Below are 14594 nucleotides of genomic sequence, written 5' to 3' on the forward strand. Positions count from 1 at the left end.
ATTGACATAGCTTGTTCCAGATAGGCTTTGTGTATTCACACTGCATAAACAGATGATCTCTCGTTTCCTCATGCATTAAGCAAAGCACACATTGAGTATCTACAGTAATCCCCCATTTGCTTAGTCTATCACAAGTCAGCAATCTTTCCTGCAGCATTAGCCACATTGTGAATCTTGCTTTTGGTCTTGCTGCATTGTTGAACATTAAGCTCTTCCATTCCACTCAGCTATAGTCACCAAGAAAATATAGGTAGATTTGTCTGATCAAGCTTCTTTTGTGTGATTGTTCAAAGTGTCTGTTTTCCAGTATCTCTTTAGCCTCTATCACTTTCCTCACCATCCAACAAGCTTACTGTGGTATTGGAATGTTAGTAATCTGCTGCCCTTTGATGCAATATTTGTGAATCCATCGAATCCATAATTTATCATGTTTGTGTTGTAAGTCCCAGCAAGTCTTTTCTATTGCTACTTTGTTCCAAATCTTTAAGTTGGTGAAGTTAAGGCCACCCACAGCTTTGGGTAAGCAGACTTTGTCCCACGCAACCAATGCCTTCTTTGTAATTTTATTGACCCCCGACCATATGTAGGACCTGAACAATCCCTCAATAAGCTTGATCACTTTTGTTGGTATTACAAACAATTGTGCCCAGAAAGCTTGTATACCAAACAAAATACTCTGAACTAATTGAGTCCTCCCAGCATAAGACAAAGTCTTAGCAATCCAAGAAGTAATTCTGGCAGTCATTTTTTCAATGAGAGGTTGCCACTGAAGAACACTTAGCTTCTTGGTAGACAGTGGTACACCAAGGTATTTGAAGGGTAATTCCCTGGCAGAGAGGCCCAAATACTGCAGTATTTGTTGTCTATGATCTGAGGTAACTCCTCCAAAGTAGGCTTCACTCTTGTTAAGGTTTGCTTGTAGCCCAGAAGCTTAAGTGAATTGGTAGAACTTCTGTTGAATTGCTTGTATTGGTTTCAGATCCCCTCTAGCAAATAGTAGCAAATCATCATCAAAACTTAGGTGTGTGATCCCTAGTTTGGCACATCGAGGGTGGTATTTGAACTTTTTCTCTATCTTGAGACTATCCAGATTCCTATTCAGATATTCTATTGCTATAGAAAATAAGAAGGATGACATTGGGTCACCTTGCCTCAGTCCCTTGGCAGCATTGAAGGGTTCTGTTGTCTCTCCATTAACAATGATGGAGTAGTTGACTGTTTGTATGCACTCCATTACCCAAGAGATGAATAACTGAGAAAAACCCAATTCTTCCATAACTTGCTTTAGATATGGCCATTTCACATAGTCATAAGCTTTTTGCAAGTCAATCTTTATCATACATCGAGGAGAGATGTTCTTTCTTGAATAGGCCTTCACCAACTCATGTGCTAGAATTATATTATCAGCAATCCTCCTCCCAGGTATAAATTTTGCCTGAGCTTCATTGATAATTGTGTTGATTATTCCTTGCATTCTTGATGCAAGGATCTTGAAAATCAGTTTGTATAGCACAGTGCAACAAGCAATTAGCCGGAATTCCTTAACAGTTTTTGTCTTGCTAGTCTTAGGAACCAAAGTAATAGTAGTGCAATTGATAGCTCTGTATAGTTTTCCAGTAGTAAAAAATTTCAGGATAGCTTCAGTAACCTCATCCTTGATAATTGGCCAAGCCTTCTTGTAGAAACATGCATTATACCCATCAACATCAGGTTCCTTATCTTCTCTAATGGAGCATAACCCTTCATAGATCTCTTCTTTAGTCACATCTTTACATAGTGAAATTCTTTACTGCTGACTAAGCTTTGGTCCTTTTTGCATCACCAATTTATCTATAGCAGAAAGTAAATGTGCAACAGACCCCATCAATGACTTGTATAAAGCCACAATCTCCATTTTGATGTTTTTAGAGTTATTTAGCCTGTTTCCAGTAATAAAAGTAAGCTCTAGGATTTGCTTTCTCTGACTCCTTTCTTTCATAACAGCTGTAAAGTATTTTGTATTAGAATCTCCTAGCATTATCCATCTTGCTCTGCCTTTTTGTTTCAAGGCTCCTTCTTCTATCAAGTCCCACTTCTCAAGGTTTTGTATCAGTCCTTTCTCCTATAACAGTAGTTCATCAGAGCAATTAGTAGTTATGCTCCTTTGAACCCTATCAAGATCGATTATGGATTTCTTATTCTTTTGTCTTATGAATTTGAACTCTTCAACATTTAGTTTTCTAAGCACTGGCCTAAGTGTTTTCAGCTTCAACCAAATATTCTGCATGTTCTTACTGTGGATTCTCTGCGGCCATATTTGTTGAATACGGCTTAGGAAGCTCTCATGCTCTGCCCACACATTGAAGAATTTAAAAGGTGTTTTCCTGTTTCCTTGGTTAACAGTTAGACCTAGACTCATAGGAGCATGGTCAGAAATAAAAGGCACCTCATATATAGTAGCTATATGCCCCCATTGCATCATCCACTCATAATTGCCAAACATCCTGTCAATTCTACTCCATATTCTGTCACTCCCATCTTGCTTATTAGACCATGTATAATATCCACCTTCCCATGCTAATTCACTAAGCCTTAAGTCTTGGACACATTTATTGAAGTCTTGGATTTCAGCCATACTGATTGGATTCTTATGTATCCTATCTTTTAGTTGTAGTACATAGCTAAAATCTCCTCCATTAACCATGGTGTGGATATCTTTTGCCCTATCTCTGTTAAACTTTCCCATAATTGCTTCCTTCTCTCTATAGTGTTAAAGCCATAGACTACTGACAATATACACTCTTGATCCTTCATAATATCTTTAATAAGGAAATGTATAATTTGTGCTTCTGCTTTAAGTAAAGTGACTGAGTAGTAATTTGGATCCCATATCACCCATATTCTTCCATTTACTGCATCATTATAGTTATTAAGTATCTCCCGGCCAGGTGCAATGTGGCAGCTTACTCTCTTTACTTTATGTTTTTTAACTCTAGTTTCAATGATACCTGCAAGTTTGATGTTTTTGATTTTCAGATAATTTTTGAGCTCTTTCCTCTTATACCACTTATTGATACCCCTGACATTCCACAGTAACCATGTCATTGATTGGATTTAGTTCCCCCACCTCTATCATGAGGTAGGGAAGAACTTCCACTAGTACTAGCTGCTACAGTTTTGGAGCCACTCCTGCTTGTAATAGGTGTTAACATAGGAAAATTCTCCAGGATCAAATCTGGGCTAACTTGCTTTTTGCCTTTATCCACCGTACTTATTAATGTGTTCCCTGCATCCATTTTAATTTGGTTCTGAGTATGCTCCTGAATCTCCACTGGTAGGCAAGGTTGGATTTTCTCTTGTACTGTAACAGTTTGATTCAGATTTATTATGTTGCCACCTTCATTCATCACACCTTCTTTGTTCCCAGCTTCAGGTATCATAGGCTCCTTAGTTCTCCATTCATATGTAACTTTTTTTGTTTCTCTTCTTCTCTTTGGCTACTCTCCCTGCTACTTTCTCAGGCCTTGTTGATTGTGACATACATGACCAATGGTCTGACACTTGTCACAATAGCTTAGTTTCCATTCATATACCAATTCTTGCTGAAATTTCCTGCCCCTGGGATCCAAAACAGTAATCTCTATAGGCAAGGTTCTTGTCACATTGACTTCAATCAGCATCCTTGCATAGGAGATTCTTGTTTTCTTGGTGGTGCATTCATTTGCAAATAGAGGCTTCCCAATTGCACTGGCAATTTTGCTTAGTGCTTCACTACCCCAGCAACTCATGGGCAGTTTAGGAAAGATCACCCATAGAGGTATGTCACTAAGGAATTCTTTGGTTAAATCAAATTCTGGTGTCCATGGTTTGAGATTTATTGGCCTATTTCTGATAGTGCGAGAACCAGTATAGAATACTTTGTGCATGTCTGTTACTGTCTGAAACTTAATCACATAATACCCTTCATCATGGAGGAATAGGTCTGGTTAAGCAACATCAAGCCAATGTTGAGGAATATAACGCCTCATAGCATTATACCCAGGGTTATCTCCAATGATGTAGACTATTAACGCAACATTCCATTTCTCTTCCGCCTCTTCCACATCTTGGAGATCTAGTTTTACCACAGTTTGGCCATCCACAATCTGAGGTGGAATATATCTGAGTGTCATTCCATGAGTGGCTACACGGTTTTGCTGAAACAATTTGGCCCATGCTTGTGGTTCAACCCTTCGCTCTGCAGGATTCATCTCTTTAGGGTTCTCAGTCAGATTTGCAATCACATTAGGGGTTACAGGGGGGTCAATTTTATCTGTGTTATGCTCATTGCTCAGTTCCCCTTTCTTTTGCATATCATTAGGGTTAGGTATAGCTACTGTTTCATTGATTTTCTCCTCAACCCTAGGAGTGACAATTTTACCAGGTTGCTCAATTGGTAATGGCGCACTAAGGGTCAATTTCCTGCTTACCTCGGAGTTAATCGAAGAAGTTGCTTCATCATTTCCGGTCATCACTATCCCTTGTTGCTTTGGTGTCCTCAATTCTTGTGTTTGTGCTTGAATTACCTTCCCAGCTTTTGCATTGTTGCTTACTGGACTTCCAAATGTAAGAATCGGTATTTTTTTCGGCCTTCCCCGTCCTCTACCTCGCCCCCTTCCCATGGCAGACGCACCAGCGTACGTTAGCTAACGTGCGCTGAGAGCATGAGAGAGAGACTAAATTTCAACGGGATTTGTTCTTTGCTTCCTCAATTCCATATAAATCCTTTTATTATATCAAATATTAGATAACTCGATAATAATAAATGCAATTGGCCAGTAATAAGGGTTTTAAAAGAACTGAAACAAATTGATAACAGCACGTCAAAATTCAAACAATTAAAGACGACGTGCATATAATTGGATACAAAGTCTTGGGTTTTAAAACCTATAGCAAAATTTACCTTCATGTAAACTACTTATTTTTTCTTTCCTTTTTTATAGTCATGTTCATTGAAAGGTAAAAAAATTTACACTTTCAAAATTTGAGTAATTTATTTTTTTTCTTCTAATATTTAGAATTTCGACATTAACTAAAATCTTGAAGACCAAATCTCTCTTTATTTAAATTACTATTTTTCATAAAATTCTAATAAATTAAATATTTTAGAACTTTTACATTAACTAAAATTTTGAAAACTAAATCTCTCGTTATTTGAATTATTTTTTGTAATAAAATTCTGACCAATTAATTTTATATAATTAATTATCTTAGTAAAAAAAAAGACTAAGTAAAAAACTATATTAAGTGGATAATATCCAATTTTCCATTTTCTTAATTATAGATTTATAACTGGACATAAAATTAGAATCAAGCAACTACATATAATTAGAAAAAAATAGAGAAAGAATTTTTGAAAAGAATATATTAATTCAATGAGTATACAATGGTATGTTCATTACTATTTAATCAAACTATCCTTCTTCATTAATTTCAACTAAACTGTAAAGACATATTTAATAAACACTATAATCAGATATAAATTATTTCAATATTTATAAATATTGTATTTTTTTAACTCAATATCAAATTTTAGAAGTATTTTCTAAATGATATTTAACAATTGAACACTAGGCATATATAATTTAATAAAATTTATACAACTTTTTAAAGTTCTATACTTATTGTTCTTAGAATATCCCTTGAATAAGCGGATGAACCACTTGAGCCTCCTATTTCACTGAATTCAGGGATGACGGTAAATCCGTTTGCAAATCACAAAGCAGACAACTCGTCGATCTTCGTTAGATTTTTTGGGACATTTTCCACTACGCGATTTATATGGATCATTAATTTTCCTTTCATGGAGTTTCGGCCTTATTCATATAATTCACTATTTCAAAACAAAAGTTAACCATTTCTTTATTTTCCGATCACCTGGAAGAGACGCCGCTATGCCCCTTAATGAATCGAATGGTCCTTCGAGTATTCCTCTGGTTCTTCCCATCTCTCATACAGATCAAATTACAGGATCTCTGTATGTATGCGATGAGGAGCTAATTCTCTCAATTCCCGGGCGATTGCACCAAAAATTCGAGTTCCTTTTGGATTTTCTTCTTGATCAATCTACGTCCAGTCTACGGTAGAAGAGAAGGTTCCATCGGAACAATTATTTATTTCAGTTCAGGGTTCCTCGTCTATTTTTTTCTTTTTTGAAAAAGAATTAAAAAAGGGAGGGGGGGGGGGGATGACAAGAAGATATTGGAACATAAGTAACCACATAATAAGTATCATGTAGAGCAATGTCTAGCCCAAAATTAGCTAGAACTATTCCAGTGAGTCCTTCTACGGTGAGCAAAAAGATGAACCCTACAGCAAATAAGTAATCTATTTCAGTTCCTGTGTCTGTCGTTATCGCCCTATTCTATCTCAATTGCCTATCCTTCTAGATGAGTGGTTTGGTGGATTTCTTTCTCAGTTAATAAATGTCTGGAATCTTGGGTTAATAATTGATGGAATACTGGGCAATCCGAATTATTTTTGAATAATATTCAAGAAAGGAGTCTTCTAAAAAAATTCATAGAATTAGAGGATAAGGAGGGGTATACACGCAAATCATGTACCCTAAAAAACAACAACAACAACAACAATAACAACAACAACAACAATAATAATAATAATAATAATAATTATTATTATTATTATTACTATTACTATTATTATTATATTAAAAACACGAAGCCTCTTAGCGAAATGTCGTTTGCCTTTTCTTACTTTTCTAAAATAGAATTTACACTGGATAAAATAGTCATTTGATTATTTCTCTAATATTTAAGAATAGTCATTTAAATCTTTTCCTAATATTTAGGACTGAGAAATCAACTTAATTTTTATATATAAATCATTCATTATTTAAACTATGTAATATAACATATTTGTAAAATAAATGGCTCAACAATTGGAACTAATGTTAAAGTTGATATGCTAAAATTGATAGGCACAAAGTTCTAAGTATTTTAGGTCAAATATTCGACCACTTTCAACTCCTTTTAGGTTAAGGAGTATTTTATTTTCCGGGTATAAACTTTTAGGTTTACAAGCTAAATTCATTTGTGTGTGTGTACTTGGATTGTTAGAAATTACTTTTCTACTTTGAGTGTTTAGGAATATTTTGTCCATATTTTAGTTTCGTCTCAACATGAGTCCAAACGAGAAAGAACATGTTACGACCCAAAATTCCGCATTAGGCATCGTAGTGGCACCTAGACTCTAAGACTAGGTAAGTCGGCCACTTGCAATAATTAAACCAGTCAAGCATGATATTTTAAAGCAGAGTTTAATATAAATGCCGAAATAAAGGTGACACAAACCTACGCGATAATAACCACAATAATCTTCCCAAGACTAGGTAGTACAGAGTCACGAACTCTAAATGAATACATAGAAATATCTCAAAACAAAATATAATAATGTTCGGATAACGAATTAACAGTACAATCAAAAGGAAAGGGGTTCCAAGGGACTACGGTGACCAAGTAGCTCTACCTTAAATCATCGCGATCAAGAAGCTAACTCTGCCTGAGTCTGTTATCTTCAATACCTGAATCTGCACAAAAATGTACAAAAGTGTAGTATGAGTACACTACAATCAGTACCCAGCAAGTATCAAGACTAACCTTGATGGAGTAGTGACGAGGTCTAAGTCAAGACACCTACTAGTCATAATAGTTTGTGCAGTATATAAGTATAAAGCTAATAATGGAAGCAAGAATAAGTTAATGACAACAACGAATAAACATGTGATAAAAATAGTGATGTAAATAGAACAACGTTAAAGTACCAATGAAATAGAACAATGTTAAAGTACCAATAAAACCAAATAAGGTAAACAAATGACAACAAAATAATCAAGCTGTTCTAGCACGAGTTTCACAACAAAATTACTCCGAGATACCTCATCTCAAAATCACAAGTTGCGAGTCCCAAATCACAAATCATATAATCATGGTACCCCGTTCCCACGTTATTAATCATAACCGTACAGACAACTCACATCTCAATATCTCAATCTACATGCACATGCTCAGTATCACAATCTGCCCGGCGTGATCACAGGCTCAATATCACAATGAAAGCAGATAATACAAGAATACATGTGCATGATGTCAAGATTCATACTCTTGAACTAGAGTAAATGGTATGCTATGATGTATGCTTGTGCGAGTATACTATTACAGTCTAAGTCAACAAGTAATATCATAGACATCAGGTAGCTCATTGAAATAACACAACAAGTCACGTAAGGTGCATGACATACACAAGGAAAATTATACCATCACACGAATATCATCAACATTAAGCCCCCAGGCGGTCACATATCATCCCTAACATAGCCACCCTTATCTCTCTATATTGATAAAATCATAATAGCCACCCGTATCGCTCTACCCAGACATTTGACACAATAGCCACCCGTATCACTTCGCCCAGACAATAACACAATAGCTACCCGTATCACTCCGCCCAGATAATATATCAATAACCACCTGTATCACTCCGTCCAGACAATATATCAATAGCCACTTGTATCAATCTGTCCAAATAATAAATCAATAGCCACACGTATCACTTCGCCTAGATAATATATCAATATCCGTCTGTATCACTCTACACAATCAACAACAGTGGGATGCCACCCTTATGCTCCGCATAGCAACAATCAATCCACATAACAAATCCACATGTGCTAAAATCATAACAACACGACATATCAACTCGTACCTGATGGTAGGCTATAAAATCGTATTTTAGTCGCGTATTGCACTCTAATTCACCGTACTTTATTTGTGTTTGAGATTTAATTGGTACTATTTTGTACTTATTATGTATTTTATACCTTGTAAGAGTGAGTCTGATTTATGTAGATGTTGTGGAGCTAATTTGAGCTATTTGGATCTTTGAAGTCTGAGTAAAAGCCAAAAAGAATAACAAGGGATTGCGTTCGGGGGTCTAGAACCACGTCTGGACCTCAAAAATCAAGAAACTATGAGCACTCTGAGAATATTGCACTGTTGCGGCATGTGGGGCGGCGCGTGGTGCGCCGTAGCAGTGTATTTGGGTAGCCTGTTGAATTATGAGGCTCTATGGATTTCCCCTCTAAAGCCCTGCATGGCGCGTCGCCCCATGCGGCGCACTTGTGTAATATTTACAGAGCCAATGTCCTATTTCCGCTATGAGAAGGTGGTTTCGTATGGGCCCGACCCTACTTGGTATAAATACATGAAAAAACGTTATTTTCTGGACTTTTGACATACTTTGGACCTAAGTAGGCTAAGGAGGAGTTGGAAGAACATAAGCATAAAGATTTCATCATTCCTTCCTCACTCAAGACGCGCATTTGGATTGAATTTATGTTGTCCTACACTTTAATCATATTTGTGATTAATTTCTCCATACCTATGGAGTAGTTCCATTTAGGGTTTGATGGATTTAGTGTATTGATGATTTTTTGTGGATTATAACTCTAGTTTTATGTATTGAATCATTTTGGATGATTTAATTATTGCATCTATATTCACTAGTTCATGTAATCGAGAGAGGCATAACTTGGACATTTTATAAATCTCAACTGTTGATCATCTTGGACAGCAACCAAGCTAGAAACTATGAGAATACTATTTAAATCCAATCACTGTGGATATGATATCATACTATACTATATTTGATTAGTGAGCAAAAATTAAGTGTGTATTTTGCGCTCGTCAAATTTTGGCGCTGTTGCCGAGGATTGGCAATCAATACGTTGGTTGTTCATTGACTATGCGCAGGTTACAGGTTTAGATTGGTGCATGACTCGAGCTTCTACGAAAGAAGTGCTACCATATGAGCCCGAGATAGAAAAACTAGTGCGACAGCTGAGGAAGGAAAGAAATCTCACCGAGACGTTATAAAAGGTTGGGCAGTCCTCAATCAAAGAAACTTTGGTTGTAAACGGTGATGATAATGTAGATTTGGCTTCAAGAGAGGCAGCCCAACAACGAGAAAAAGCTACACGGGATGCTGAGGAAGCAGCTATTAGAGATGCACATATCATCTATGAAGAAAAGAGGGGTCAAAGAATTGCTCAAAATCAACCCTTGGCTGCAGACCAGTTCGGAAATATAGCTCCCATGCCTGGGAAATAATTGGGCGATTATGCTAGACTGGTCTACAATCAAGGCTTATGAAAAGTTACACCACCTCCAATTGCAGCTAACAATATCGAGTTGAAGCAAGGCTTGCTCCAAACCATTCAGAGATGATGTGTCTTCAGATGAAAGATGGACGAAGATCCAAACACACATCTAATGGACTTTGAGGAGGTTATGAACACCTTTCAATACAATGGGGTGTCATAACATGCATTGTACTTAAGGGCATTCCCCTTTTCACTTAAAGATGATACAAAGTAGTGACTTCGAAGCTTGCCCACGGGATCGATCAGAACATGGGAGGAGATGACCAGAAATTTCCTTGATAAATATTTCTCCTCAGCTAAAACCGGCAAGTTTAGAAGAGAAATCCATAACTTCTGCCAGAAGAGACAAACTATTTTTGAAGTATAGGAGAGGTTTAAAGAGATTGTTAGGAAGTGTCAACATAGTGGAATTGAACTCTGGATGCAACTCCAGGACTTCTGGGATGGATTGACACCAGCCTCGCGTAGAACATTAAGCAATACAGTAGGAGGCCCTTTGATTAAGAAGACTCCAGATGAGATAGTTACAATTCTTGATGAGTTATCTTAAGATGCTAATTAGTGGCCCTCTGAGAGTGCTGAAAGAAGAATATCAATTAGTGTTCACCAAGTGGATGCTAATACATCTGTGCAGGCACTGCTTGATGCTATGGCTAAAGAAATACGAAAGCTAACATTAGCCTCGATAAAAAAATGAACCTCATGCAGCTTGTGATATATGGGGAAGAGGACACCCTACTCATGAGTGTCAAACCTCAACTGAAGAAGTGAATGCTGTGGAAAATTATAATTTTAATGCAATAGGTCAGAAGCACCCCGATTTTTCATGGAGTTCATGTGGTGGTACGGCTAATGCATGGCAACAAAACAACCACAAATTTCAGTGACAATAAGCTCCTGGTTTTATGAATCAGCCGAGGCAACAGTTTTAGCCTCAACAGCCCAATCAGCCTGGTCTAGAAGATCTTATAAAGGCCTTCATTGTGAAAACTGGTTAAATATTTGAAGTACAAGGGTAGCAATTCAAAATTTAGAGAAGCAAGTGGTACAAATTGCAAAAATGTTATCTGAGAGGGTTCCAGGCACTCTCCCTGCTGATAATGAAAGAAATCCCAAAAAAATAGTGAATGTTGTAATCTTGAGAAGTGGGCAAGTGTTGAAAGACCCAACCCCGATCCAAAGAGATGTGATACTTGAAAAAGAAATGGGGAGCAACTGTAAAGTGATGAGGACAAAAATAAGAAGGGGCAGATGAAATGTGAGGAAAAGAAGAAAGGAGAAACTTCGAGAAGGGAGGAACATACCAAGCATATGCATGCGCTACCTTTCCCTCAAAAGCTATGTAGAGAAAAGCTGGACAAGCAGTTTGAGAGATTTCTGGATGTGCTGAAACAAATTCATGTAAACTTACCATTCACAGAAGTGCTCTCACAATTGCCTTCTTATGCTAAATTCTTAAAAGAGATCCCGACGAAGAAGAGGAAAGTGGAGGAGACTTCAGTGGTCAAGCTCACAGAGCATTGCAGTGCGATATTGCTAAATAAACTCCCACAAAAGTGTGGATATCCAGGGAGTTTTACTATACCTTGCTCTTTAGAACTATTAATTTTGATAAATCTTTATGTGATTCTGGTGCCTCAATTAATTTAATGCCTCCACTACTAAACAATCTGGTTTTAACGACAAATAAATTTTGTAGCTAAACAGAAATATTTGTCGCTAATCTCATTAAGCGATGGATTAGGGACAGATTATCAAGAAATTTTGCTAGCTACGGGCAATTTAGCTACATATTAGCGACGATGTTCGTAGCTAATTCTAATTTTTTTATGGTGCGCTATTTATTTACAGGAAACTGGAGAAGGAGATTGGAGAGATAAGGTCTGCACCAATATCATTGCAGCTGGCAGACCAAACGAATTTAATACCCGAGGGGATAGTGGAAGATGTGTTAGTTCGGGTGGATAAGTTCGTATTTCATGTGGATTTTATAGTAGTGAATAGGGAGGAAAATGATGGTAGGCTATAATCTCGTATTTTAGTCGCTTATTGCACTCTAATTCATTGTACTTTATTTATGTTTGGGCGTTAATTGGTAGTGTTTTGCACTTATTGTATGTTTTATGCCTTGTAGGAGTTATTCCAAGCTATTTAGATGTTTTGGTGCTAATTCGTGCTATTTGGAGTTTTGAATTCTGAGTAAAAGCCCAAGGGATTAAGAAAAGGATCGTGTTCGGGGGTCGAGGACCAAGTCTGGACGTCAAAATGCAAGCAAAATACGTTCTCTGAGAAAACTCCACAACTGCGGTGCGTGGTGCGCCGTAGCTGTACAAAACTTGTTGTCTGACAGATGTTGAGCTCTCTGGATTTCTCCACTAATGCTCTGCATGGCGCGTCGCCCCATGCAGCACGCTTATGTAATGTTTATAGAGCCAATGTTCTATTTCGGCTAGGAGAAGGTGGTTTTGTCTGGGCCCGACCTTACTTGGTATAAATACATGGAAAATGTTATTTTCTGGACTTTTGACATAACTTAGACCTAAGGAAGCCAAGGAGGAGTTGGAGGTGCACAAGCACAAGGATTTCATCATTCCTTCTTCACTCAAGACCAGAGTTTTGATCGAATCTATGTTTTCATATACTTTAATTATATTTGTGATGAATTGCTTCATATCTATGTTGTAGTTCTCTTTAGGGTTTGATGGATTTGGTGTATTGGTGATTGTTTGTGGATTATAACTCTAGTTTTATGTATTGAAGCATTTTTGGATGATTTAATTATTGCATCTATATTCACTAGTTCATGTAATCGAGAGAGGCATAACTTGTGATATCTTTGCATTATATTGTTGGTCGAGCTCATTAATTCTTCTTAGTAATCAAAAGAGGCTAGTTGAATCATTGATTAAACCTAATTAGGAGGACAATCGAGAGAGGATCTCCTAAAGACCAACCTACTACGCATTCTTACATATATTCACCAAGCTTAAATTGGATCATCTCGAGAGGTTGAGACTTAATCGAGAGAGGAGTTTCTGCTGAACGTATGAACTAATAATTGAGTGAATTCGAGACTCACTTAAATATTAGAAGTGAATTATCTAGAGTTAGATCCCAATCAATTATTTTACAAATATCCTATCAAAACCCTATGTTCTCCCATTGATAACCTTCTTTGCTTATTCCTTACTTCGATTGTCATTAGTCAATAGCTTTAGATTCTTAGTTAATTTTAGTTAGAAAATATATAAATCTTAATTGGTGATCATCTTGGATATCAAACGAGCTAGAAACTATGAGAATAATATTTAAATCCAATCCCTATGGATACGATAGTATACTATACTATATTTGATTAGCGAGCATAATTTAAGTGGGTATTTCAAGCTTGTCATAAAACAAGGAGGTTCCCCTCATCCTAGGAAGACCATTCTTAGCAACGGGAATAGCTATATTAGACATACACGAGAGAAAACTCATTCTTAGAGTGGGTGAGGAGACAGTGACGTTTATGATGGATGTAGAAAAGGGGGCACAAAAAGACAAACCAGCTGTAAGTGTTGAGTGGAAAGTGAAGGGCTCGAAAGAGAAGGTTGTAGTGAGCGAGAAAGATAGGTGTGGGTTATACCCCAAGAAGGCTGAGAAGAAGCTGTCTGGATGGATATGTGCATTAGTTCGGTAGCGAGGAATGGAGCCCGACTTCGACTCAGACCCCGACTAGATATTCAAGGAAGTTTTCTCTACCTTATACTTTTTAATTATGTATCATGGGAATATGCCACAACTTATAGTGTGGGGTGGGAGATATATTGTATGTATGTATGTATGTATGTATGTATGTATATATATTAGTTTTAGTTTTTTGTTTTGTTAGTTTTAGTAGCTTGAGATAGAGAAAAAATTGAAAAACAAACACAAACATTTTAGAATTGTTTTGGTTTTTCCCCACGATGGATATCATCGACAGGTTTCTTGATGGATTAAAGCCGAAAGAAAAAGACAAAAAAGATTTTCTTTTGTTAGGTGGTGTAACAAGTCCCCCTTGATTTTTCTTTGTGCCGCGGTTCTTTTCCAAGGATTTTGTTTGAATCGGGTGGAGTTGGTTTTTAGTTTTTTAGGAGTAGTAAACCTTGTGCTGTGATTTGAATTGAAGGCAATAGCTCTTAACTTTATTATGCCTTGAGAATAGTAAATGCTTTAGTTATGACACTTAGGCTCAGTTTTTGACTCTTGTATAAGTACCTTAAAGTGTATGATCTTAACTTTGCTTAACTGCTTTGACTAGAGTGTCTTGATAGTCTGATCCTGAGTGAGGTATGTGCCATGTGTGTGTGAGGTTTTATGTTATTCTGGGCATTGCATTTGATGTCTAGAACTTGCCCCGTGTGTTTGCAAAGCA

The 14594-nt window shown here is 36.9% G+C and overlaps 1 protein-coding gene across 1 annotated transcript; it reads right to left on the reverse strand.

The window, feature by feature from the left end:
- Positions 1-3488: 3488 nt before the first annotated feature.
- LOC138902817 (uncharacterized) lies at positions 3489-3905 on the reverse strand. Its single transcript, XM_070190718.1, has one exon. The coding sequence runs from the start codon at positions 3903-3905 to the stop codon at positions 3489-3491; it is 417 nt and encodes a 138-aa protein (XP_070046819.1).
- Between the last annotated feature and the right edge of the window lie 10689 nt (positions 3906-14594).

Source organism: Nicotiana tomentosiformis, chromosome 12, assembly GCF_000390325.3.
Source record: "Nicotiana tomentosiformis chromosome 12, ASM39032v3, whole genome shotgun sequence".
Lineage (NCBI taxonomy): Eukaryota > Viridiplantae > Streptophyta > Magnoliopsida > Solanales > Solanaceae > Nicotiana > Nicotiana tomentosiformis.

What these genes read in the sequence shown, in the direction of transcription:
- LOC138902817 (XM_070190718.1), bottom strand. Translation starts at nt 3,905, where the DNA reads ATGCACAAAGTATTCTATACTGGTTCTCGCACTATCAGAAATAGGCCA.